Raw genomic sequence first — 26,642 nt, forward strand, 5'->3', positions numbered from 1 at the left:
GAGCTCCACAGATTACAACAGCCAACAAAGCAGAGTATCATGGAGGGGAGGAGTAGGCACTGAGAGGGTGAGACTGGCTCCAAGGCAAGAGAAGGGCTCTCAGCTGCCTGGCAGGGCTCAGCTCTGCTACACTGTGAGCTGCCTGGAGCCCGCCAGAAGCTCTGCTGCCAATAATTTGAACGTGGCTCTTTGGGCGGGGGGAAGAATGTGCCACGTCAAGGCAGCTCTGGGTGGGGTTAGGAATCGAATTTCAGGGAGTTTCATCAGCTGCGGGCTTCCCTTCCTTGGGCAGGGGGAGAGAGCGAGCTGCCTTTCAGGCAGCAGATAATGATGCAAACTGCAGCTCTGTATCTATGTGCTGTTTTCTGAACTGCATCATCCTAAATGCAGCTGCTGAGCTGCTCTCTCCTTCCAGCAGCCAGCCTGTGCTGGGATGCTGCTACACTACTGTCAGTAGAGTCTAATACTTGACATCATAGTCATGAAATTTCAAGAACAACAAGAAACTCATTCTGGTGTGTGCAGCTCTGGTAATAAGTAGAGGAAGGAATTATGAAGTCACTCCCACTAATGACAGTCCTAACATTGTGAAGTGACAAATTTCCCAAAGTCCTCACGTGAAGAGAACCAGTCTGGCAGGATCGTCTCGTCTCCTTTGACAGTGGCACATCTCATTTCCTAAGTGTCTGGCAGGACTGGACTCTGCAGATGCCACTATCTGACACAAAAACAAGTCTAGAAGAGGCAGATCCTTTTGGTCACAAGTCATCTCCACAGGGAAACCTTTTTACCTCTACTTGTCCCAAGGGAACAACCTGTCCTCATGAAGGCAAGGCAGTCATGAACCTCTTGATAAGGTCGAAGCTATTTTGGAAACAAATCACTGGTTAGATGTGTGCCCTAGAAAGTGTCTCTTTAATTAGGCTCTGGGGGAATTTGTGACTGTGAGGAGGCTCTAGCCACAGCCCAGAGTCCCGCCCACAGCAGCCCAAAGTGCTGTGCTCAGGGTGACGTGGCTGCTGTCACCTCGGGCTGCACACCCAGGCTTACTCAGATAAGGCGGGAGGGAGCGCAGGGTTGTAAACAGCAGCGCGTGCATTCTTTCCACACCAGGCACGGTATTTATAGGGCTGAACGCAGGAAGCTCAGGAATGGGTGAAGGGTAGCCAGCTCCAACTGTGACCCAGCTCCAAGGGCAGCAGGGTAAGAGCCCAGCTCCACCCTCACTCATTGTACAACTCAGCCAGCAACCTCAATAAAACATCTTTATTCTGTACATTTATATAGATGCTTGGAGAACAGGGACAATCCCCAGCATTAGAAAAATTCAAGACAACAAAACAGCAATTATGAAGAGCATGGCACCAAGAACAGTCATGCCACAGATGGCAGGGATGAGGTGAGACCAGCCATCAGCTGTTTCAGAAAAGGTCACAGCACCCCCCTTTGGGGCAGAAAACACCAGTGCAGAAGAGTACAAAGAGCTGGAGTCCCCCATCCCCAGCCAACTCTTTTTGTGACACTAGCACCATAGGGAAGAGCCTGCTGGCAACTGGGGCCTGTCCTTCTTGCAGGCATTGGTGAAAAGACTGCCATTGGAATACCCAGCCCACTGCGAGAATGGGAAAAAAGGGATCCTGCTTGAGCAGTGACCCTGAGCCAGCAACTCCTTTCTATCTGCTGGGGATGCAGCAGTTTTCAGCTGGATTGGTGCTCCCTCCAAGGGACAGGTCACTCCTGCAACTATTAAGCTGCCTTCCTTTATGCCACCACTTGCCAGGCTTCCCGCCACCTCAGCACGCTCCTGGCAGGGTGCAGCTCCCACCTTCCTGCCCCACGATGGCCCCGCACAGCTGTGCCTGTGCCAGCAGCCCAGCAGCAGAACTGCTCTCAGCATGGCACAAGGGCCACTTGGGTGCCCAAGTGCTGTCACAGGCCCTCAGCCTTCTCTTCAGTCAGGGCTAGCAGGCCACCACACCAACCAGCAGGGCTTGCTGAAGGCCTTTTGCTCACAGCAGACACATTTGGTCTAACAGTCAACAATAAAACCAAAAGCCTATGTACAGCTTTACAGACCCTGCTGCACCCTCCAGGCTGCACAGCAGAGCTGCAAGACAGAGTGGGAGACCTGTGCTCCACTCTACATCCAGAGTGCTCCACTCTACATACAAAGTCCTTGCTGGCAACATCAGCTTCCCTCTGACAACAAACACTGGTGGCAATGGAAAGAAAGGAATTCTTGCACCAAGAGAAATAAAAACCACGCCACTGTCAAAAGAGAAGTTACCTGGTTTTGTGCAGGTAATGCAGCCAGTCCTCCTCACACATTAAGGCAAGCATGTGAGGAACAAGGTGGGCTGGGAACAGCCACACCAGGGAGCCCACTGAAAACCGCTGCTACAGTGTGCAGATGGCACCTTCAGGTGAACATCCATGGAAACAACCTGCTCACACCAGCAGAGGCCTGGGCCCTGCTCCGCTCCACAGTATGGCCTCCTGTCCAGCTGCTGCAAGGAGCAGATCCAAGTATAAACTCTGTCTTCATGATGCTATGTCAGGAGGCCGTGCCACTCAGAGCAGCCACAGCTTCCTGGACGTCATAAAGGGGAATACTGAAGAAATGTGTACATGTGAGTGGGGAACAGGACATCTGTCCAACAGTAAGACACTCAGATTGGAGTAACGCAAAACCAATGCACAAATGGACACACAGCAGATTAAAGCCAACCAAGATTCAAACGGTTAAAAAGTGTCCTGAACACATTCTGAGAGGTTCAGCCAAGCCCTGATGTGGGTGGCATGGTCTGTTCCATCCCCTGCCCAGAAGGATGTACTGAAGGATGATTTGAGAGAACGCTGTTATCAACTCAGTGCTCAGAAAGCAAAAATGGGACCAGACCTTGTGTCAGAGATGGAAAAACATCCCTTCACTGCTTGTCTTCAAGGTCGCTGCGCCTCCCAACCAGCAATTTTCAAACAGTAAACAAAGCCAATACTTGCTTGCCCAGGTCTGCAGGTACCTCTGATCTATTCTGAAGGAGTCTATTCCAAATGAAAGCTGCAGGCGATGTGGAGAACATGCTTAACTTGTCCCACGTACGGCTCTGAATGGAAGAAATTCTCTCATGCTCCATCTCACGGTGCAGAGGAGGGACATCCACACTAGAACGGGACAGCAGCAGCTCCAGGCATTGCTCAGAAAGCCACAGGAGCTTCCAGCCTTCTCCCCAGGTGCTGGTGAGTGGAGATTTCTCTGACCTACTGGTAGTCAGAAGCTCAGCTGTCCAGGCCCCAGGGACTCCTCCAGGCTGTTTTCTTTGGTGGTGATGGCTTGGAGGTTAGTGACATGCCCAATGCCTTTGGTGACTCCTTCACGGAAAAGTAGTTTGGCTCCAATCTTCAAGTATTCAGGATGCTTGATGAACCTGAAACAGACAACTGCCTTCTCTCCTGTCCGCAGCTTGTCCTGAAAAGAAAAATGGGAGAGCTTAGACCCATCTCCCAAGCTGATGCATGCAGGCAGAGGTACATGTGGATGGTAAGAAGATGAGGCAAATGAGCAGCCTTCTTCAGACTGCAAGGCTTGAGCCCTTCCCATTACTGTACACATAAGAAGAGACAGGAATACATAAGCCCTGAAGAATAGAGTTCACCTCTCTCCTTTACCATGTCTGGAGGAAAAGCAACCAAATAGGCAGGATAAAGGGATAGAGTCTGCTCTAGGAAGGAACACAGCTACTCAACATACCAGCCGACCCCAGCTTTACTAGAGGATGTAGTGGAATCTTAACAAACCAAACAAACCCCACAGGGAGGTCCATCTTCCTCCCCTTTCTTCCCATGGCCTACCTTTCCATGGATCTTCTCTACAATAGCTGTCTGTCGCACATTCCCCACATGCACCGTCACCTGAAACCCCTTCCGGAAAGTTGTGGCATGGAATAACAGCACGATCTCGGCTTCAAACACTGAGCAGATGGTGGGGTTCATTTCTGGGCTCACCATCACCATGCCCTGCAGAAAAACCCAAGGCTCAGACCAGTCAGGGCCAGTCCCCTTGCTTCTGAACAGCCCCCAAAACCACAAATTTACCTCCACTCTGTGACTTGGGCTTACATCCTGTTCTCAGCCTTGTACTCACTGTGAATTGTAACCTGGCCATTTCCTCCCCTTCCAGCAAGTTTCCTGCAAACATTTGTACTTCATTCCCACCCTAGCAATGGGGGATGCCTAGGGGAGCCTCCAGCCCTGCTCAGTGCAGGAGCAGGACTAACCTTGCGCAGCAGGGAGCGGTCGAAGGGTCCGAGGGCCAGCGTGGCTGCCTGCCCGGCGCGCAGCACACGGCAGGCAGAGCGGTTCCGCTGGATGCTGCACACCTTCAGCCGAAGGAACTTCCCATCGTCAGTGGGACCAACCACCAAGTTCTCCCCTTCTCGGCAGATCCCACTGCCCAGGTAGAAGAGCAGGACACAGTTAATCAGGAGACAAAGACATTTCACCCTCCAAGATTAACCTGAACAAATTCCCCAGGGCCAAGTCTTTGCACTCTTACTCTGGACCAACCAACAGGGAGACAAAGCTGCTGAGAATCAGGATTTCTTACAGCAGGAGTGTGACTCTTAAGAATCCCAGGTACAGACAGGGACCATTGCACCCCAGTGCTCTGCCACACTGCTTTGTTTCTGTGGAGAGACCTCAGATGACACTCCTTCAGTGTGGGCGTGCTGATGGCCAGACCGCTCTGATTGCTCCCAAACATGGAGGGAGAGCTGCCTTTTCATGAGGTAGTGTGCAGTTAACCCCTGCTGGAATCAGAGGATCTACCTTTTACATTTCCTCCCCCCACCTGAGAAAGGAAGAAAGCAACTCCTTGGGATCATGCCTAACCTCTGCCAACTAGATTCCAGCATGCCTTCTTTCAGCGTGCTTCAGGACACATTCCTAATCCAGCAACTTTTGAGCAGACTGTTTGCTTGCCACCACATGACCAATGGTCTGCTCATGTCACTTCCCAACACCCTGTAGGGCTCTACTCTCACTTGAGCCACTGGCAGCAGTCAGGACTGAGCCTCACACAGCTTCCACTTCTGCAGACGGTGACTCTAACCTTGTGGGAACTCCAGCAACCATTCACATCCACACATATCTGCCTAGGCTCACTTACCTTGACAGAGTTCCTCCCACAACAGTTCCCACCTCTGGCACCGTATAAATCTCATCAACCTGCAGCAAGGCAACAAGAATAAGCTCTTCAGACAGACAGCTATGAAATAGCACTCCAAAATGAGGACAAAGAGCCTGGCCCTTGGGTGAAAGGAGGTGATCTCTCTGCTGGTCATCAGACACCATCTCAGAGCTTCACCAGCTCCCACTTACCCTCCCAGTAAAGGAACAAAGCTCTTCCTTTTAAATAGCAACCAGAGAAATGATTGTATCCTGAGACAGACATCTCATGGTTACAACAGATTCAGCCCATCAGGCTTTTATCAAAGACCAAGTCTTTTTTTTAATGTCTCTCAATAGTCCAGGAGTTCACCACATCTCTACCTGTAGTGTCCAAATTTCCCAAACGTCTCTCCCATGGCACAGCAATGAGTCCGGTATCAGAGCTTGAAACAAACAACCCTTACCCACCTGAAATTCTGTATGTTGCTGCATTAATTCTTCCTGCTCTTTACTGTTGGTCAGTGGAGGGAGGATGTTGAGGAAGACTTTCAAGAGATCCAGGTTCTCTCCAGAAACACTGGACAGTGTGAAGATTGGGGTGATGCTGTCAGACACAAGTAGACAGAAATAAGCAGAAGGCCACAGTACAGTTCCAGAAGGTTTCTGGGATTCTGAATCTACTGAGACCCACAGGAAGATTGATACTGTACCAGAAAGTGGCAAAAGCAGGAAGGCTAGATACAGCTCCACAGTAACCCCTGCCTCAATGTTTGGTTGAGGCACCAATCCCTTGTCAGCACACACTTTTCTCAGGAAGAAGTAACTCTAATGCAGGCTTTGCTCCAGAGCCCAGAAAAAAGTTTGGGAGGGGAAAATGCCTTCTTGGAGAATGCAAAGCTAGGAAACCTAACAAGGAGCAACCTGACAAGGAGCAGAGATGTTCAAGATGTAGTCACCTCCCCTGTGTTCACCCTTCCCCAGCTCCGCATGGCAGCCCAGCCTGAATTGCCTGCTCCCAACAGAAGAAAGGAATAGTCCCTTACTTGGGAGATTGTGCAAACTGTTGTGCTGCTGTAACTGCATCATCATCTGAATTCACAAGCAGGGGGAGCTTGTTGCAGCCTGGCTGCTTCAGGATTCGTTCCAGCTGCTTCACTGTCCGTTCCACGGTGGCTTTTGAACACAAGTCGACTTTGCTGATGACAATGAAGAAGGGGACTTTGAGGGCCATGGCCAAGCCCAAGTGCTCTCGTGTTGTGCCCGCTGCAGGAGACAAGTGAGAGTGTAGGTGCAGCAGCAGTCACCCCTGTAGCTTGTCTATGCTGATAGCTGTGTCTCCTGGCTATCCCATGAGCCCAGTCTAGCAATTCCACTGTAACTGCTTAGTTCATCATGCATTGAAAAAGCACAGCTATTCTTTTAAACAAAACTAAACATCAGTCCAGAAAAATAAAAACCACCAAGAAGTTTTGTGACTGATCTGTCTGCTTCAGAAAGATGCAGCAGTTTTCATTCTTTGACCAAAATTTGCCAGAGAACAGTTACAAGAATGTCAGATAGATGTGGGAGAACTCCAGATGCCTTTTTACAAGACTTTGGGATCCAGCACCCCTAAGAATATTTCAAAGTTGTTTTCTTTTCTGAGAAGCACTGCCCCAAATCCTAAACAAATCGTCTTAGTCCAGGATACAGTTTAATGTGGTCTACAGCCGGTAAGAGGATCCCAGATCTACTCCCCTCCCAGGCACTCATAGACACTGACCTACAAGGTATCAGTAGAAGCTTACAAATGAATGAACTTTTCTGAAAGCCATTCACAGCTGACAAGGACCCATTCCCCCCATTCTCCATTCCTCTTCACAGGTTGCACTCAATCCATGCAGGCAGGGCAACACTCACCAATGCCAGTGTTGGCACTAACCACCAGCATGGCAAAGTCTGGGCAGTAGCTGGTGAGGCCAAAGATGGTTGTTTTCAGATACTTGTGGTGGCCAGCCAGGTCAATGAAAGTGATCATTTTGGAAGAACTCTCACAGATCTCTTCTGCTGTCCGGGAGTCACTGTAATTTACCACCTAAGGGATAAGGAGCTTGTGAGAGAGGCAGCCCCAGCAGGCATGTAAAGAAAACCCTTATCTATCCACTTTGATGTCAGAATTACTAAGTAGAGATCATCCACCATGGGTGCAAGAAACAGTGTCTGCTGCAAACGTACAACCACCACTCAGGTTCAGCTTGAGGGACAGAGAAATGTGCCACCTCTCTTCCTTCCTGTCCCATTCACAGTTCTAACAGGAGGCTAATCCTGCTCTCCTCCAGCTTTCTGAGTTCAGCAACCTGCTCTCTCTTACCTCTCCTTTGCTGTTGAAGCCGAGGATCTCAAAGCTGATGCTCGATGTTCTTCCTGACTGGATTTCATGGAGATGCCGGAAGAGGTTGAGGCGTGCTCTGCCCCGCCCATTGTCCAGCTCTCCTTGCGTTAGGACACCCAACAGTGTTGACTTCCCTGAGTCCACGTTCCCTAGCACAGCTACTCGAAGGTCTAAGAACTACAGGAAAAAGAATAAAGAAATCATTACACTTAACCACTGCTGTGCTGAGTGCACAAGCTCTACTGGGCAGTGGAGATGCAGCTCAGAGAGCTACATCAGGGACAATGTGCAGTGTAATCTTCCTCAGATTCTGCTCCTGCTCTCAGCAAACCACTGCCAGCAGTCGTACTGCCATACACTCTCTAGAGTTGAGATGTGACATATCAGGCTTTGACATCACAAAAAAGGCTATTTGTTACAGCAGACCTCTAAATCCTTCCTTGTTTGTACACAGGTCTGCATCAGAACCACTGCTATAGAAGCAAAATAATTTTTCATTTCTGATCCAGGCAATCTCCTGCACTGACATCTGCCTCAATCACAGTCTTGGAGATAAGAAGTGTTATCATCAAGCCTCCCTCTGGCAGCCCTTTAAAGCATCAGCTATGGGCCAAGCTATGACAAAGTGCCTTTAGGGTTTGGGCTCCCATCCCAAAAGGAAGCTGCTCACACAAAGCCTCTAGGTCTCCAGCAGGAGAAAAAACCAGAGGTCCCTACCTGCTGGTTGTCAGGCACCTTTCGGACAAGCACCTCCGTTATCTTCCTTGGAACATCGCTGTCGTAATCGACCTCCCTCTCCCGCAGCACCGTAATGTCAGCCCCAACCCTACCACAAAGACAAAAGGAAGGAGTGAGACACATTTGTGTCGCAGACATCTTTTATGAAAAATTCTTTCTTTAGGATTTTTCCTCTTGAAAAGCTGAGAGGCTTCAAGAACAAAATGTAAACATTGATTATCTGCTGCTGTGGACTGCAACACGTGGATCTTTGATTGGCCCATGTTTGTTGTTTTTGATTAATGGCCAATCACAGTCAGCTAGCTTGGACTCTCTGTCTGAGACAGAAGCTTTTGTTATCATTTCGTCTTATTCTATTCTTAGCTATCCTTCTGATGAAATCCTTTCTTCTATTCTTTTAGTATAGTTTTAATGTAATATATATAATAAAATAATAAGTCAAGCCTTCTGAAACATAAAGTCAGATCCTTGTCTCTTCCCTCAGCTTGAGATCCCTGTGAACGAACACCGTCACACATTTGTACTTGACAGTTCTTGCACCTCTACGATAACAGCTGACAAAGCAAAGGAGATGAAGGCTGGGGATAGCAGGGAAGGAGCCTCAAGCTTCCAGACAAAAGCCCTATAACTTTCCTCATGCTTCCAGAGCCTCAGGACTGAAGGAATGTCAGTGATACAGAGCTTTGTAGGATGGAGCTGCCAGCTGCTCGTGAGTCACGCTGGTGGCCCTGCAGACAAAGGGAGCACGTACTTCTCTGCCATGCGGCGCAGCGTCTTGAGCGAGGCGCGCATCTCCTCCTCCGAGAGGCCCACCAGCAGCCCGTTGTCCTCCACGCCGATCTGATAGACGGCCTCCCCTCGGCCCTCCTGCAGCCGCCACTTCATCTGCGTCACCAGGTGCTCAAAGCGGTACTGAGAGGGGTTCACCAGCTTCAGCTGTTTAACAGAGGGGCAGTTCTAGTCACAGCCTGGATGCAGAGGCAATCCCATTGCCCAATTTTGTGAAGCAATGTTCCCAACTCTGACCCACCCCTAGAAAGCACAGCCTGTATCAGTGTCTGAACAGAAGCCGTGGGACAAGTGAAAAGGGGTTTCACAAAGGTACAAATATAAGGTAGAAAAACTTTCCCTCATCCTGACAAAGGGATCTGTACCTTGCCTGCTGCAGGGTTAAAGACAGCACTCTGGGACCAATCTGTGATCCAGGAACCAATAAGTGCAAATGGCAGAGAGCCACAAGAAAGTGGCAAATAATTTTCAGGGATATCTGCATCTCTCTCTCAAGAAAAATACAGTAGGCATCACATACTAGAAGAGATTCCTAAAAATCAGTACTGAGATGAAGCTTTTCCAGCTCAGCAGACTGGGTAGTGCTTGGCACAGAGACACAGAAGATGAATGGTGGTTCCTTACTGCAGTGTCTACTCTTCCATCCCTTCCTTGGCCACGTTACCCACAGGCTGTCTTTGGTGAAGTTACTCACTGCAAAATAACCCTCTGGGAGGAAGACCTCCTTCTGCAACCTCAAAAGACTCACCTTGTACTCGATGTTTCCATCTTCTGCCTGGTCAGAGAATGAAACAAGACAGAAGAGTTAGATGCTGTGCCCACAGGGACTTCTACAGGCATCAGCTGTGGAAATATATTCTGAAACTGGTGCTGAAGATTTCAAAGAGAGGGAAAGTGGCAGAAAGAGACTGTGTTAGGTCCCAGCCTTCTGCCATTCTTTCCTACACTCAACTAGAACTTTCCTTATGGTTTGTTTGTATCCCACATCATGAACACCAAAGGACAAAACTAGAGTGGGGCACAGGGGTAATACTATCCAGGGGGAATTATTTTCTGGACAGTAAAGAATAGGGCCAGCCTAACAGTCACAGAGAGAGAGTTCCAGTTTCAAAAAGGTACAGGCCAGCATATGATTTAAAGTCTCCCCCCTCACCCATCCATGACCCACAAAATGCCACCCACAGCATCCCACTCCCACCCTATCCAGCAGCTTCCGTCCATCCAATGTGCACAGAAACAGGAGCCTGAGAACAAAAGCTTCTGCTTCCTCTCCTGCTCAATGATACTCTCCCTCACTCAATCAGTTTTTCACTGACTTCCTTCTACATATTTATGTATCTTCTCTGTACAAGGAAGGACTACAGACATAAAGAAGCGAGGTAATGACTCATCTGCCAGCTAGTCACTGGCCAGAGTTCTGGAGAACCAGACCTGATTGGGACTGTGTGTACACAATATGCTCAGAAGTACTTTCTCAGGGAAGGCCAGATGGGGTTGTAACAGAAAGGTCTGGGTACTCATCAAGCTCAATTAAACCAAAACAGGCTCCAGCTTATCAAAGAGAATATCTAATTTTACAATTAGACATACAATATTTAAGTAATTCTTCCCAGTGATTCAGTATAAGGACCACTAAGAAAGGGCTGGAGCCTGCAGGCAGCCACATACTCTGTCAGACTAAATGGGGCTGGCAACAGTAAGCACTTCCTTTTCCTCTGGATACCTATTTGCATGTCAGGAGAGGCAACAGCCCTCTCCTTGCCTTCCAGCTCAGCTCTTAACCACAGCGGTGCTTACAGTGGCAAAAGGCCAACAGAAGTTCTCAACTGTCAGCTCAGTTCTCTGGCAGCAGAGCTGTGCTGTGAGAAAAAGGCACTTTTAGCAGGTTTTCCTCTCTTGCCATCTACCAGCTTTCCAGTTCTAAGCAAAACCCATTCACCTACTGCACTGTCATCTAAATAAGGGAGTGGGTCTTCTCCAAGGCACTTGAGACTAGAAAAGCAACAAGCCTCGACTTGCTGGGGCACACAGTGCACAGGGTAGCCAGAAACAGGAAGCTGAGTTGAAACCACAGGGGACTCTCCAGCCTCCAGCTGAAAGGAACAAGAACGAAACTGCGGCTGCAGGGCACAGTCCTGCCCATGGAGAAGATCTAACAGTAGCAAAGCGCTGTTTTCATATCTTCCCAAGAGTCCCAGGCCTGCCTTGTGGAGGAATGGCTCCCTCCCAGCACAGGCTATTATATATTTTACAGAAAGTTCACTGACAGGGGCCAAGCAATTGAGTCTGAGCCAACGTCATTCTGCCCACAGTGACAGTTCTATGAGAGCGGTGACAACTGCCCCAGCTGAGCACACATCCGCGGTATACCGATGCCATTCCTCCTGCTGCAAGAGACAGGTGCCTCACTCTCTGTCCATGGCCCTTGCAGCCCTATGCAAGGAACCAGCTGTCAGACTAGCTGGGAAGGGAATCACCGCAACCCGTCTGGCAGCTGGAAAGGGGCTCAGACCCACCAGATCGTCTCTCGGGGAGGGAGACATGCAAACGGGACGTTTGGAACTACGAGGCGAGCAAAGCTTTATTTTCGAAACTATTTCGATGGCAGGCGGCAAAGCGCCCACAGACAGACGCCAGGCAGTGCGATACGACTCACGGACAGGCTCCGGTGGAGCCCGCAGGGACCTCGCTGGCACCAGGGGCGCGGGCACGGCCCGGAGGAGAGCCCGGGACAGACGGGAACACCGGGGCTGCAGGACAGCTCCTAGGGCTGCTGTCAGCCCGACCCCGGCACGGCCCCGCACCAGCACCACCGGCACCTCCAGCCAGAGCCGCCACCAACCTGCGGGGTCCGGCCGTGGCACCGACCCGCTCCGGGAGGCACCGAGCTCCGGCCCCTCCCGCCCCTCAGCGGCAGCGCCCCCCGCCCCCGGGCCTGGTGTCCCTCCCTCCGCGGCTGACGGGACGCGGCGGCCGCCGGAGCTCACCTCGGGCGGCAGGTACGGGGGGTTGTTGGCCTTCCCTCCGCGGCTCCGCCCGTTCTTCTTCTTCGTCTTCGAGCCGCCGCCGCCGCCAGGCGCGGCCCCCCCGCGTCCGCGCAGGGCTGCGCTTGCCCCGCCGCCCGCCGGTCGACAGCAGCCCCCGAACAGCTCTGACACCCTCGAGTCCATGGCGGACACCGCGGCCCCACCGCCCCCTGCAGCGCCCGCTCCGTTCCCCGCCCGGCCCCTCCGGCCCGGCTCCGGCCCCGGCGTCACCGACCGCCGCGCGGCGCCCCGGGAAAGCGAGTCCCGCCCGCCTACGACGCCGAGAACGCTCCGCGCGCCTTCCGCTCGAAACTACATCTCCCGGCGTGCCCCGCGGCGCAACCAGCTCGCTCCCGTACGGGTTCCATCCGCGGGGGCTGATGGGAGTTGGAGTCCAAGGGAGAGGGCGCCGCCTGTCGGCCGCGGCCGACAACGCGCGGGATGCCACCGCTCTCCGCGCCCCGCTCGCCGGGATCTGCGTACGCCCGTGGGTTATCCCTTTGGCAGCTCACAGCCCCGGGTTCCCTGGTTATTGACATCGAGGGATCAGTCATTCTGGATTCGGGAAACTGGGGCACTTTCGAAGCTGTTTGGCATTGGAGGTACCTCATGACTACGCAGAGGCAGCAGCCCGACGCAGAGCGATCCCAAAACACACATTAAGATCCAATCCGGGGGGGGGGCCGGAACCGCAAAAGAACCTCTAGCTGTGCGCCGCATCCCCTCAATTCCCAGTCTCCAGTTCCACGGCCATTGCGCCTTCCCTTTCCCCGCCGCATGCCCTGGGGAGAGCGACTCTGGGTCATTGTTCGTGTACAACCGACACCCTCCGTGGCGCTCCGCACAGGTGGCCGCGGTAAAGCAGCCTCGGAGCGGCTCCTCTCGCCAGCCCGCCCTCCACTCCCCGTATGCTGGAGGCGGCACCCAATGGGGCGCTAGGCACAATGTTTCCAAACACGGCCCTCCCTGCACGCTCCCCGCCTCCGCCTCCCCGCGGCAGCGCGGCGGCGGCTCCTCTGCACGACAGCGGAGCCGCCAGGGCTGCCGGGAGCGGGGCGGGGGACAGCGGAGCCGCTTCCTGCGGCCCTCCCCGGACAGCCCTACAGGAAGCAGCCCGAGCTCCCGGCACGGCCTCAGCCGGGCGGCCCCGGGGCGGCAGCGGGCGGGGGAGCGGAGGGGCGGGGCTACGCAGAGACCCCGCCTCCCACCCCGCCCACCGCGCGGCGCGGCCCGTGCGCCACTCCCGTGAGGCTGCGCGGCGGCGGCGGCATTTAAACCGCGGCGGCCGTTGGGGGCGGTGTGTGTGCCACGGTTCCTCGCTCCCGGCGCTGGCGGCGCTGGATTGCGGCAGCAGCAGCAGCGGGATGGGGCCTCGGGGGGACAGGGCGGTGCTGGGCAGCCCGGCCGTGGCCGTGGCCTTCCCGGGAGCTGTGTGCCGGGGCAGCGGCTACCGCTTCGCGTGCGAGCTCCTGAAGCACGTCCTGCACCAGCGGAACCAGCTCCCGCTGCCCTACGAGCAGTTGGCCTACTTCTGCCGGCGGGCGGCCCAGGTGAGGCGCGGCGGCCGCGGGGTCCGACCCGTGCTCGGGGGCGGCCCCTGGGCCGGGGATTAGGGAGGCCGTGGCGTTTGAGCTTTGCTTGCGAGCTCCTGCTCTCCCTTGGGGACTCGCACGGCGACGTGTCGGCGCTTTTAAAGTAAAGCGCTTGTTGTGGCTACATCCCTAAATGTAACCTCTTCTTTTAAAAACGAGGCAAAGGCAGCCTTAAGTTCAGGCTGCTGAAGGTGCCAACAAATTGTTCCTAATTGATTGCTTCCCGCTTTCCGCTCAAAGCGTGTTACTGCTTTGTTTGTTACCTCTGAGCAAAAAAACCAACCAAACAAAAAAGGTACTATTAAGTGATTTCAGAGAGGTGGCTGATCTTTGAAAAATGGGTTTCTAATTCCTATTGGAATTCATTAGTAGCGAGATTCAGATTCTAACTGAGTAGCTATGGATTGTGCTCTTGTGTTCCTCTTGCATCTCCTGATGTGGGGAGTAGATGTGCGTCTTCCCCATGTGGGTACCTGTAGCTCTCAAAATGAACACAAGCTGCTGGTTCCTTGACACTCTGGGATGGGCCATGCTTTCTGCAGAGTATAATACATGTTCATAACTAAATGTGTTAATGTGAATTTTTATTTTCGAGGGTGGAGATGGAATTGACAAACCGCGTTCCCTGGGCCTGGCAAGCAGAAAGTGCCAGCAGTTGCTGACGGAGCTGGAGGGATTGTTCCAGCACCTGGAAGTCATGTTTAGTCTGACACTGGTTCCTCGGGTTCTTTTCCTACTTGGAGGCAATGTCATGAACCCCAAGGAGCTCTATGAGCTGAATTTGGAGGGGTTCTGTGAGGGCTCTGCTGAAGAGAGCCTCCAGACCGCACCCTGCGTTCGCCAACTCTTTCACCGCCTGTTTGTTGCTGATGTCTTCAGCGAACTTAAGGCTCTCCCTGTGACAGGCACTGTTGTCCTGGTCCAGGGCCACCGTGACTGTGGTGTTGAGTGGTTCCGGCCCAGGCTCAACTACCAAGTGCCGAGCCGAGGGAGGAAGCTGACTGTTAAGCTGTCCTGTGATGGAGACCTCCATGTCAGTGCCTCACCTCCACAGCACACAGCACCTGCTTGGGAGGAGTATGTCTGGTTCCAAGCCCCAGTGACCCTCAAAGGCTTTAGTGAATGAATGGTTTTCCATAGAAATTTAACTGGAATATTGATTACTTTTTTATTATTTAGGTGTTAATTTTAGCAAATGTAACTGTGTATTTTTGAACCATGTGTGCCTGAATTTTTTTTTCATGGTGTCTATTCTGCCTTCCTGTATCTTGCTGCACTCCTCTGTTGTCCTTATTTCCCGAGTTGTTGTTGTTGAAGGCAAATCCACTTTAAGGCACAGTTGCACACAAGTCCAGCGATTCCTTAGGGACCTGATCTGTGACTCGGGATGAATTAACGTGTTGGGAGTAAAACTCCCCTGCTGAGTACTGCTGAACTGGATAGGTACAATCTCCTCCTGCGTTTTAATATGGCCGTTTTCTGACCCCGCCTTTGCCATGTTACCCATAGGCTGTCTTAGGTGAAGTTACTTCCTGCAAAATAACTCTGGGAGGAAATCCTGCAGTCCTTAAAAGGGTCCCCACAGCAGGAAAACCCGCGGGCGTAGCTGGACCGACACACAGAGGTAACATTGTTGCAGCAGAGGGATTTATTCCCAGCTAGTAAAGAATGGGGCAGGATGAAGGCAGTTCCTGCCAAGGGCCAGGGCTGCCGTGGAGATGGGCGGAGCCGCTTCCAGGGCCCCAGGCAACCCTGCAGGCAGCAGCCGCAGCTCCCGACGCTGCCTCAGCTGCCGTGGTGTGCGCCCCTCTTGAGTATTCAAGTGCTTGTCCATCTATTTGGTAAAATTACACTTTCCCATAACTCACTTTCTGTTCCTTAATCTTCCAAAGTAAGTATTTTCAGCAACTAAAAAGTCTTGTAACTAGCACTGTCTTGGAGATGGAAAGAGACTGGTACCGTGGAGGCAGGGTAACAATAAGCAATTTTATATTTTTTACTAATCTTTGCCTAACAGCCCTGACAACTGGCTAGATACAGGATTAAAAGTAAGTAGTTTCTTTGCTAACTCCCTTCAGAGAAAGTTAGAAGTGCTACTGCAATAATGGAAGATTACTCTCACTCGAGGAAGAAACTTTGACTTAAATGTTTCTGAAATGCATAGAAATCAGGGGAATGTGATCAAGTTTAGCACTATCTTTACCTGCCAAATTTGTGTTCTTAGTCAGACTGTATTACCTAGAATCAGAACTTGAGCCTGTTCTTCTGGGCTGGTGTCTACTGCAGAACAGGACAGGGAGAGAAGCCCTGGGAGCAGTGTGTTAGAGCTAGATATCTGCTGGAATTGTCTTCAGTCTGCTGTGCAATTATCTGTGCTGTAATGAGCTTTCAGTAGCTTGAAAGAACTCCATCCCACTTGAAGAGAAAGGTGAACCTACTGGTAGTGAGGGTGTTTGCTGTTACTAGTCAAAAATGCACAATGGGATGGTAAAAGTCCTTTGTGAGGGTGAAGGTTGAAGTAACCCTCTACACTTGGTGCATATTTTAATTTTGACCTTTTTGATGGAATGAGATGATAGAAGTAGTAGGAACTTAATTTGGAATTTTTGAGCTTGGAGAACACTAGAGTGCCCTCTCTGCTGTAGTATCCATTAATATCTGTTTACAATGTGCAGTAGCTGCTTCTTAAGCTTGTTCTAGGGGAAGAACTTTGAGTGATGAAAGCTGCCTTATGTGCAGCTGCCCACTTGAATATGGAATCTCAGGCCTCTTGAAGGAAAAATATAACTTGAATGTAGGAGTGGTTGTGCTCAGGAGATCAAAGCCTTTTATGCTTCCACCAAAGCTGCTTGTAACACATGTTTAAGAATGCAGGTGCCCAAGTGTTTAAAGAAGCTTTTAAACAGAAGCCTTGGCCAGTTCCTTTTACCCCTCTTCCTCAGTTGAGTGCAATGTTACTGCAATAAACTGTTTACATATTCTGTTATACTTGAACTATGAATGCAGCAATGATAAGGTGCTGGGAACTAAGGAACACAAAATGCATTTTGGATGTTTTGGGTTTTTTTTTCCTTATGAAAACATTATTAATTGAATTTTAAAAATCAAGACTGTAATTATTATCAAAATAAAATGCTGGCTTCTATATGAGATTATTTTGAGGGATTAAACAAACCCAGTCTGAAGGTTCTGTCACTGGTAGAGCCACTTGTTTCCATTCTGTGCACATATTTCAACTGCAGGCTCACAGCTGTTCCACTTTTCGGACAAACTGCATGATGTCGTGTGCCAGGAGCTTTGGTTCCTCAAAGGCAGCAAAATGCCCTCCACGTGGCATGTAAGTGTAAGTGACGATGTTCTTGTAGACATTCTTTGTCCAGACACGTGGTACGTGTATAATCTCCTGAGGAAAAGCTGCAATCCCTGTGGGAACGTGTACGCTAACCCTGGAAGACAGAAGTTCATTGCATTGTTGAAACCAGTCCTGGGGGAAGTCTATAAAACCTCTGTCTCTGGGAACACATTCAGCTGGAAAAGTTTCCCCACTTTGTGCAGTGCAGCCACCCCCTGGTCTGCACTCCACTGAGGAGCTTCATTTCTATTCAGGTATCATTGAGTTTTAGAAGATGATATCTGTAGAAGTGCAAAGTAGAACCAAGTTTGCACATGGGTTGATCTTGAAATGTTCCCCATCTTTGAGTTTAACTTTAAGTGTTGTGCTAATGACAAGGTACCACACCTCTTTGAGAAATGAGCCAGGCAATTTGCTTTAGAATATGATACCAAATGCATAACAAATTACTCTCTGGAGAAGAAAGGGGCTGGTTCAGTCCCCCAAGAAAAAGATTCCCCCACTTGTTCAGATGATCAGTTACTTGTCTGCTCAGCAATATTTTGTGGTCAGCCTCTCTTAGCATCATCTTAATGAGCCATCTGTCACGAGGTGCTGGGTTTCAAGTACTGCTCTCCAAGTTGCTACCCCAGGTTCGTGCTTAACTCTTGTAGTTCTTAGCTTATCCTGCAGCAAGCAGTAGCCTTCCTAATTCAGTTTATACTTCTCTCTTTGGTGTGCCCATGATCTTCTGTTTTGTTTTCACTGAACTGGGCTACAAGTCACATTTGTTTGGTGAATAAGTATATAGACTTATATTTTGAACACAAGACTTTGCTTGGTGCTTTAAGTCTTTGTCTTGGCTGCAAGCTACCTTGTGTGCATTACAAGTTCAAAAGAAAAGTGACCCTTAACTACATTTATCCAAAGCAAGTAAGAATTTGGACTTTCATTTTTCTCAGAATTAAATTTGCTGTTGTAAGTGATCTAACTGTTGATACAGGCAAATGTTTCAACCTCATTTGCAAATCTACCTTGCAACTTGCCACATAATTACCTGTGATGAATTCTTGGGTCCTTGGAAAAGTTTTCCTTGTAGTATCGCATTGAGGACACAATGGAGGATGTCACCCAATAAATCATCACATTGGTCAAAAGCTCATCAAGAGAGTATTTGCTGTTGAGAGAGGAAGAAATTTAACTGGAAGCTGTTGCTCAGTGCTCTATGGTAGGCTCATGCCCTCAAGAACTGCTGTCCCCCTTAATCTCTGCTTATTTTCAGGCAGCAGATTAGTAGGCACCTAATCTCTGTGTGTTCAGAGCAAAACCGACTGGTGCTGAAGCAGTAGTGTGCAGGCAGTCTGCTCTAAGTTTAAACTAGTGTTTGTTATGTCAGCCTTTCCTACCTAAATTTCAGCTTTGCCAGGCTAGTATCTTACCTGTATCCTCATATTAGTTCCCACCAGTCATTCTTTTAATGAGACTTCTCACAAAATAACATAACCTAACATCTTACCTTTCCAAGCCTCCATCATCTTTATTCCGAAATGATTTGTCTGTCCAGGTTGAGAATTTCTCCATAATATATGCAGCAAGCCCCACTGGGGAGTCATTCAGTCCACAACCTAAGTGAGGAGAAGAGAAGAGCTGTTGCAGTTGCCTGGCATTGCAATACTTCAGTGCAAGTTAAACTGGACTTTGATGAAGAGCTCAGAGTTTTCTAGAGAATTCAGTACACAAAGAGTGTGTATTTATCTATCCCTTATAGTACTTTATTTGTGACAAATTCCCTGCAGAGGAATTTTGGCTGTGTCTGAGGGCACTACAAATTCAGATAGTTCCTATACAAAAGAAGCTGGGAGTTAAAGAAGTTCCATTGGCTTCTTGGTGATGTGTGGCAAAAGGAGCAAATTCAGATGTAAAGAGATGGCAATCTGAAAAGAAATGTCAGATAAAATATTTGGGAGCACTGTCCTGCTTAGGATGGAATGTATTCTGATTCTAAAATATATGTATGAAACAGGGTGAACAAGAATACAATAGATTCAGAATATCACACATATAAGGGATTCTGTGTTTTTGCTTTTCATTTTTTTTAGAGTTTGCAAAAGTGCCTTAATCTTTGATCCAGCTGATTTTTTGAGAGCACTACCTTTGACTCATGGAATCTCTCATACGGGAGCAGCCAAACTTGAACCCACTTAAACTGCTTTGAACTTTGTTGATATCAGGTTTTATTGGCTGGTTTTACCAACCAGTCACTTATAAACCAAAGCTTGGATAACTGTCAGTTTTACATCTAATTATTAACTTTTATTCATAGAGAAGCTAGGATCTTGTTAAAGGGTACAGATGTCAGCACAGATTTTTGTGATTCTCTCCTTCCCCTGGAACTTGTGGATTTATTCCTGTGCTTGGATTCTCATGTTGACTAGCTTTCTTTTCTTAAGGCAGTTCAATTTCTTAAGGATGCTGGGGAAGGAGCCCCAACAAAATATTTTTGGAAATTATATTAGTTCCATTAGTGGATCTACAGCGGTTTGATTCTGCCAGAACTCTGATTCTTGAAGCATGATTTCCCTGTGATATCCCCTATAAATCAATTCTCCTTGTTTAAACAATCCTGTCAGATTTCTGATCAGAGAGAGACTAGACATACTGGTCTTCATTTTTTTTTTGTGGATCCCTTCACTTTTTGGCCCTTAAAAACACCCAAGCAACCAGAAACACTACTGCCACAACAACTCCCTCCCACCTGGTATATTGTTTATCTCCTTTTATTTCTTTGGGTTTGCAATCACTTCAAGCAATAGTCTAGGCATTCACTGACATTCCAGTTTGAGCTTCTTCTCCTTTGGTGAATTGCTGGGATGGGGGGCTGTTTATTCTCTGGTCTCCAAATCTGACCCCAGCCTGAGACAGCTTTACTGTCTTTCTTGATGAGGGATGACTTCAATAAAGTCAGAATCCTCTCTGGTGGGTACTGATGCAAAGAGTTCCTCATAGCATAATGAAATGGCTATATCTTTCTTCACAGGCCTTATCCACTGGCCTCAGGATGTCAGCATTCTGGCTTTTCAGGTGTTTGAGCTTTGTCTACCTTTTTGCAACTTTCACATTACACCTCTTTGCTTGTGATATTTTTCTTGTTTTCAGCCCCATTTACTTCTCAAAGATTCTATTTCAGAACCCTGTGTTTTACTTTTGAAGGACACTATGGAAAAGAGTTCATTCTCAAGGAAAGTGGTGTACTATTTAAGAGACCTTGAAAAGATATACTTGAAATCTCCATCTTTTTTTGAGTGGTTTCTTTTAGCTTCATTTTATACAGTTCTCATCCCCATAAGCTCATTACTCCCATGAGTCTTGCACTCAAGTCACCAGAAGTCATTGCTTCTCAAATTTGGCTGGCCTTTGTTTTCATGTACCACAAGTGATTAGTGCAGCATGTTCACAGGGATACAGAGCAGGTACATTACCTGCAGTGTCTGGTTTGGTGGCTTGGATGTGTAAGTATCCAGACTCTCGTAGGATTTCATAAATGTTTTTCTCCATGAAAGGGTAGAAACGTTGAACATCTTCCCTGCTGAAGCCTACAAGCCATGGTACATAAGCCCCAAGCATTGTACGAATCATGTTTCCCAAGCCTTGTGTGCTGATGAAAACAAGATTCAGATGAAGCCCTTTCACAGACCTAAAAATAAGGAATAGAGGGTTAAATCAAGCAATTTTATGTCTCCAAGTTTTCTAGAAAACAAGTCTGACTGCAGCTGTGAGATAAACACTGGACTGAATCAAATACACAAAGTCCTTCAGGTTCATCATGGTTTTAAAAAAATTCAATACACAACATATGAAAGCAATTGAATATGCAGGATGGGGTTGTCCCTGAAGGATGCAGAGCAGAAGGGAATGAGAGGCAGGGCAAACAGAAGGTAGGACTATGGAGCCAGAAGATAGGGCAGGAACTGGAGGCAGCTTTTCTGCACTGATTTCCTTTGCTACTTACTGTGGCAGCATCTGGGCCATGTTAGTGGTAATGCGAGATCCCCAGTCCCCTCCCTGTAGGTAGTATTCCTTGAAGCCCAATCTGTTCATCAGCTTATGGAATATCCGGGCAGTGGCTATGGAGTCAAACCCTGTAGGTAAAGGGAAACACAGGAGACCTGTTGGTCCTAGTGCTCCTCCCCTGGCCAAAGACTATGACCTGACTGAGGCACGTGTGTATGGGGCTGTGGGAAGGGACAGTGTGCAATGCTGCTCTGCCTCACTCCTTGGAAAGAAAGTGAACACAAGATGAAAGGAATTCAGTGGAAAATGAAATCAGACCTGACTTCCAGTATTGCAAATCTCCACAGCCAGCCCCAAAGGCTCAGCCACATGGGGCTTAGTGAAGAGCCAGGCATCTGCACTACAAACTGCAGTGCCCAGGGCTGCCTGGGATAGTTGAGGTGTTACTCCAAAAACTGCAATTCCAACAGAGCCTTTTCATTGCTTACCTTTCTGGTGAGAGGCCTCTGAGAAAGCATATCCTGGGATGGAGGGGCAGATGACCTCAAACACCACATCACCCTCATTCAGGCCGTGCTTGGCTGGCTCCGTGAGCAGAGGGATGATCTTGTAGAACTCATAGAAGGAGCCAGGCCAGCCATGGACCATCAGCAGAGGTCGAACAGCTTGACCATGAGGAACATAGGATGGCTTCACATGGATAAAATGGATATCAATCCCTGTCACACATCCAAGAAAGAAAAATTAGACCTCTGGGGCCATAGTTTCTACTTTGCATTCTGTAGAAGGAGGGAGGCAAAACTGTAATTAGCATCTGGAGTAGAAGTTCCAAAATCAGCCCACTGCAAGAAGATGCCTGGCTGAAAGGGAATGCCTGGCATAGTATCAGTTGTCTCATCTTTTGCATACAGACAGAGATATTGACCCCAGCCACAGATATTGGGGTCACTGGAGATTAGCATCCATCTCCTGAGAAACTGGTCTCATAGCATATAAGTAAGGACTGCACTTGAATGTATAGCACAATGGGGGTAAGATACATGCAAAAACATTACAGTAGTTAAAAGAGAAACATGAAAAAGGGCATGATAGAAGTCTAACATAGAGATCAATTATGTAAAGTCGTTCTACCCTAATCTAGAGATAATTTTTGTAAAGTCTGGCTAAGCTCACCTGGCTAAACTAGTGTGTGGTGGGGAGGGATATTCCAGCCTCAGTTTGGCTAAATTTCACAGTTTTTCAAAGGTGGCTTCAAGGCAATCACTGAAGACCACCTCATCGTTAGTTAACATGGGTTCAGAGCCAGATGAAGCTCATCTTGAAGCAGACCTAATCTTATTCCCATTGTGTAATCCCATACTTTACCATATTACCATACCTTAATCCCTATAAGGTTATTAATAATAGAGCCTCCACTAGTTATATTTCATTTGTATCACAAAGCTGTCATGCATAGCTTATCTCAAATATCGTCACTTTTTACATCTCCCCCTTCTTGCTGTGCATCTCCAAGTGAGACCTGTTCAAGGCACAGAGGCCCCCTCACCTTCAATGGTGGTGTGGAAGTGGGGGTATTTGTTCAGCACTTCCACTTGCTTGCGCCAGTCAAACTGATTCCTCCAGTAGTCCACCACCTTCCGCAGGTAGCTGGAGTTGAAGCCGTAGTGGAAGGCGGCTCCTTCCACGTGCGGTGTGAAGCGGAACCGATCCAGGCGCTGGTGCAGGTCCTGTGGAAGGGAGCCCTTCTTGCCAGGCTGGCCAGCTGTTGCCATGTGCCCTATGCCAGGGCAGGCACAGACAGGCTCTCCTGGCTCTGCTGGCTTTTGTATTGCTCTCTGGGACACCACAAGCCCTCCTGAAGAAGTATCATACTCTAATGAACCACTTGAATTGTTTGTATGTGGAATACAATTTTCTACAGGTTACAAGTTCCCCATGGGCACCCAGGAGTGGTGGGTGCTGCTAACTCTTGGCTTGCTCCTAACTCACTTCAGAGTTTTTGGTGCTAGGAGCTTGGCAGCACTGCTGGCTGGGAGAATAAGAATTTCACCTTGAGCTGCTGGTTGCTGCTTGGTCAGACAGAGACAGGCATGCAGGCATGGAGGAGCTATGATGCAGTCAAGACACCATCTCTCTTCAGCCTTACAGCCCTTTCCTCTGTGGAAGCCCCTCAGTCCTGCCCTACTGGTGCCACAGCTGTCCCAATGCTCTCCTGCCCTGCTCCACCATCCACAGACTCACTGTCAAAGTCTGCTGCTCAAAGCATGGCCTTTCTGCAGGAGAAGCCCCAGACTGCACAGGGGGGCTGCTGTCTCAGAAAGTCTTTAGGGGGTCATTGCAAGGGACTGGAGCTCAAATCCCCTTCATAAAGAGGGGTGAGCCAGAGCATCATCCAATGGAGCTGGGTAGCTGCCCTGGCACATGGAAGTGCCCTGCTGTCAGCCCCAAGGCATCACCTCGAGGCAGTGAGGTGGGTGATGGACTACCTCCCCTTGCAGCTTTCTGCCCCTCCTTACCCCCCAGGCAGCTGTACCTCGATTTCTTTGTCAGATGTTTCAATCTTGAAGGGATGGATGCTTGTGTCTTCTTTCCCTTTGGGGGGCCTTTCGCCTGCGCCCCACCACCCATCACCCATGTCAATTGTCTTCATCTTGCGTCCAGATCTGAGCCAGCAGAGCAGCATCCCTCCAACCCCCAGGGCAGCCACAGGGACCAGGACTGCATTCTTCTGAGAATAGTCAAAAGGCCTGGGGAGGCACAAAATTGCTTGTGTTCAACGACAGCAGTGTCAAAGGGACTTATGCTGAGGCTTGGTTACACATCTATAGGGACTAAGCAGGGATAAAAGCATCCAAATCCCAGGCAGTCAGCAGGAACTGGGTATTTCTGTTATTTTTGAAGATCACAGGTAAGATTTGGGGCAGGGTTCTATCTACCAAGGCTTCTTAGGGGTCTCAAGTCCTTGCTGATCACAAGTCTTCTTTGTCCCTTTCCTTGTGAACCAGGATGCCCAGGGGGACAAAGTCCAATAGGATACGGGCCAAGCTACTTTGAGGCAGGTGCTGCAGTAAATGAGACAGTAGCAGCTGGACTTGCCCAGGAATAAAAACTGAGTGGGCAGAGTGAGCTGAGGAGCAGGAAAAAAAACAAATGTCTCCAGCTGCTGAAGAAAGCCGGATGTGCTGGACATGCTCCTCTTCTTGCCAGTGCTTCATGCACAACTACCCTACAGATTCAATCATCTCTTAGGGCAATCCTGGCTCTCTGCTGTAGCTCTCAAGTAAAGAGTATCTGCTGGTGTCCCTGTTTCTGTTCTGAACAGCAAGGTCCCACACCTGAGGTGTGGGAGCCAAGTTGCCAGAGCTGGAGTTGACAGACATGCAGTCCTAAATGTAGTGTACCTTCCCACCCCTCTGACTTGTGTTTCAAGTTCCCCAGCTTCCCTTAGGGATTAGTAGAGGTGTTGGGGGCTCCTGCAGGGGGCTGCAAGGGGGCTGTGAGTGAAGATTTTGTTGTTGTTGTTATCCAGAGTACAGAAGGAATGACACTGTGGCCCAGTTAGGGCAGTAACCAAAAGAGAGGACTGCAGCACAGAACAGCTATTCCACTCACCTGATCCGGGACATGATGCTCTCCCTACAAAAGGGAAAAAACAGAAAGATTCTTACAGTCCGATAGTGTTGTCCTATTCCAACGCTTCTGGGTGGTGAAAAGAATGTCTACTGCCAGCACCACTCATTTCCCAGGGATGTGATCACAAGCTCTTTAGCCACCTGGCAACATCTGCCATTATTTTTCGTACTCTTAGGATAGGATGGGCAGAGAGGGGCTCACAAAGCTCTGCCTCTGTACAAAGAGACAGGGTTTCTGGGCTGTGCTTTAGCTAGATAATTTGTTGCCATAATATTCCCTCCTTCAGCACAATTTAGATGAAAGGCAGAAAACAACTGCATAAGTGTCCTTGCAGTGTTTCATCCCGTGAGCAGCTGTGTAGCTTGAGCCAAGAAAATAGTTTACTTTGACTGCTGTGTTGCAATAGGCGCACAGCCCCAGCAGGGCAATTCCGAGCTACAGGGCAGTTCTGCTCCCAGCCATGCGGTGCTGATCGTGCTGCAGGGCTGGCTCCAGCAGAGGCTTGTGGACCCTTCCCTGTCCAGAGTTTAAGGAGCTGCTGTACCTTTGACACTTTTAGCTACTCCTGACTGGATATCAAGCCTTTAGGTCTCCCCTGTCTACTAGGAAAAGAAAGTATCCTCCTCGGTTCACTTTAAGCCTAGTAGCTTCTGGTACAAAAGCACAATCTAAAATCTAGCAACAATAGAAGCAAGTCTTGTTACTCTGCCTTGTGGTATGCAGCTACATTAGGGAGTTCTTTGGTACAATAATTATAGTACTTTGAGAAAAAAACCCAAAACAAATGCCAAAACAAAAAGGAAAAAGATTTGCTAATCCATGAAAAACCAACTCCACTGGGTGTTTGTTACACCCTAGAATTGTTTCCCTCTGCTGTCTGAAGTGCAGAACCTGGAGCCTGTACTGGATATCTCAGCTACCTCCAAGGCAATTTGCTCGCACTTGCTGAAACAGCCTATGCATGCTTTTTTTCCCTTAAATCACTTCCAGACATGGAAGAACCTTAGGGCTCATAAGAACAAACAGCTTATGCAACAGGTAGGACTATCCCCCTGCACTTACATCCGGGACGACGGTGAGCAGGGGTGTGAGAGCGGTTATCAAGGCAGCAGCACAAGCCCCGCTCTAACAAAGCCAGCCTGTCCCAGCAGCTCTCTGAGCGGCACAAACAAGGCTCAGTGGATCAGCACCCCCTCCGCACTCGTGCTCAGGAGATCTCAGCTCCTGCTCCCGCTCTCCCACGACCTGCTGACCCTCCCGGGGCTTTCACGCTGCCCAAGCGCGGGGAGCCCGCTCTGGATCCCTGCTCCCGTGCCGAGGAGATCTCACCATGCGTTTGGAAGGCTCTCCCGCCACATGTCTGCTGCTCCCTGCCTGGCCGCTGCTCCGACACACTCCCAGCTTCTCCTCTCTGGCTTTCTCTTCCGCAGTGACGTTTTCTCGGGGACAGCGCAAACCACATCGTCCCTCAGTGCCACCTATGGCCCGAGTGTGCAGCTGCAAACCGAGCTCCGTCCAGGCCGAGCCCTGCGTGCAGCAGGAACAGCCCCGAGCCCCGGTGCCCCTGAATGGCGAACGCACCGAGAGCGGCCCTGCCGAGGCTCCCTGAGCTCCTCGGCTCGGGCTGCGGCAGCACCGCGTCCTCACAGCAAGGCCAGCTGGGTTATACCCCCGTACAGAGCCTGTGGTGGGATCTACAGCCAGCAGCCTGAGGGAAGGGATTCTTCACTCTCCTCAGCGCTCCTGAGACCACACCTGCATTGCCACAGCCACTTCTGGCTTTGCTGCTGGAAGACAGACTGGAGAGGGCCCAGCCTTGGCGTGCAGGACACCAAACTGCCGGCTGGGCCATGTGGTGTATGAGTAAGGTGACGAAGCATCTTCATCCTGGAAAGAGTAAAAGGGTGGGATCTTGTTGCTATGTACAGTTAACCAGTGAAAAGCTGAGGGAAAATGGACCCAGAGTCAGCCCGGAGAAGCAGCAG

The 26,642-nt window shown here is 49.6% G+C and overlaps 3 protein-coding genes across 4 annotated transcripts; 1 reads left to right on the top strand and 2 right to left on the bottom strand.

The window, feature by feature from the left end:
- Positions 1-1,279: 1,279 nt before the first annotated feature.
- On the bottom strand, positions 1,280-12,248 carry GTPBP2 (GTP binding protein 2). Of its 2 annotated transcripts, XM_058801702.1 has the most exons (13): positions 12,052-12,248; positions 9,813-9,839; positions 9,027-9,211; positions 8,255-8,363; positions 7,517-7,714; positions 7,066-7,240; positions 6,210-6,429; positions 5,635-5,770; positions 5,165-5,223; positions 4,275-4,446; positions 3,850-4,014; positions 3,263-3,466; positions 1,280-3,162 (listed from the first exon to the last, which is right to left on the bottom strand). In XM_058801702.1, the coding sequence occupies exons 1-12, from the start codon at positions 12,232-12,234 to the stop codon at positions 3,269-3,271; spliced, it is 1,827 nt and encodes a 608-aa protein (XP_058657685.1). In that variant the 5' UTR covers positions 12,235-12,248; the 3' UTR covers positions 1,280-3,162; positions 3,263-3,268. The 2 variants fall into 2 exon arrangements, with proteins under 2 accessions (XP_058657685.1, XP_058657684.1); XM_058801701.1 differs by having other exon boundaries at positions 1,280-3,466.
- Positions 12,249-13,426: 1,178 nt separating this feature from the next.
- Positions 13,427-16,827, top strand: MAD2L1BP (MAD2L1 binding protein). Its single transcript, XM_058800849.1, has 2 exons — positions 13,427-13,640; positions 14,278-16,827. Exons 1-2 carry the CDS (start codon positions 13,455-13,457, stop codon positions 14,806-14,808), a joined length of 717 nt encoding a protein of 238 aa, XP_058656832.1. The 5' UTR covers positions 13,427-13,454; the 3' UTR covers positions 14,809-16,827.
- LOC131555117 (epoxide hydrolase 1-like) lies at positions 16,728-26,129 on the bottom strand. Its single transcript, XM_058800848.1, has 10 exons — positions 25,987-26,129; positions 24,637-24,660; positions 23,558-23,771; positions 22,571-22,751; positions 21,513-21,743; positions 21,023-21,152; positions 20,493-20,707; positions 18,530-18,638; positions 18,071-18,190; positions 16,728-17,128 (listed from the first exon to the last, which is right to left on the bottom strand). The coding sequence occupies exons 1-10, from the start codon at positions 26,013-26,015 to the stop codon at positions 16,927-16,929; spliced, it is 1,455 nt and encodes a 484-aa protein (XP_058656831.1). The 5' UTR covers positions 26,016-26,129; the 3' UTR covers positions 16,728-16,926.
- Positions 26,130-26,642: the final 513 nt, after the last annotated feature.

Source organism: Ammospiza caudacuta, chromosome 3, assembly GCF_027887145.1.
Source record: "Ammospiza caudacuta isolate bAmmCau1 chromosome 3, bAmmCau1.pri, whole genome shotgun sequence".
In the NCBI taxonomy this organism is placed as follows: domain Eukaryota; kingdom Metazoa; phylum Chordata; class Aves; order Passeriformes; family Passerellidae; genus Ammospiza; species Ammospiza caudacuta.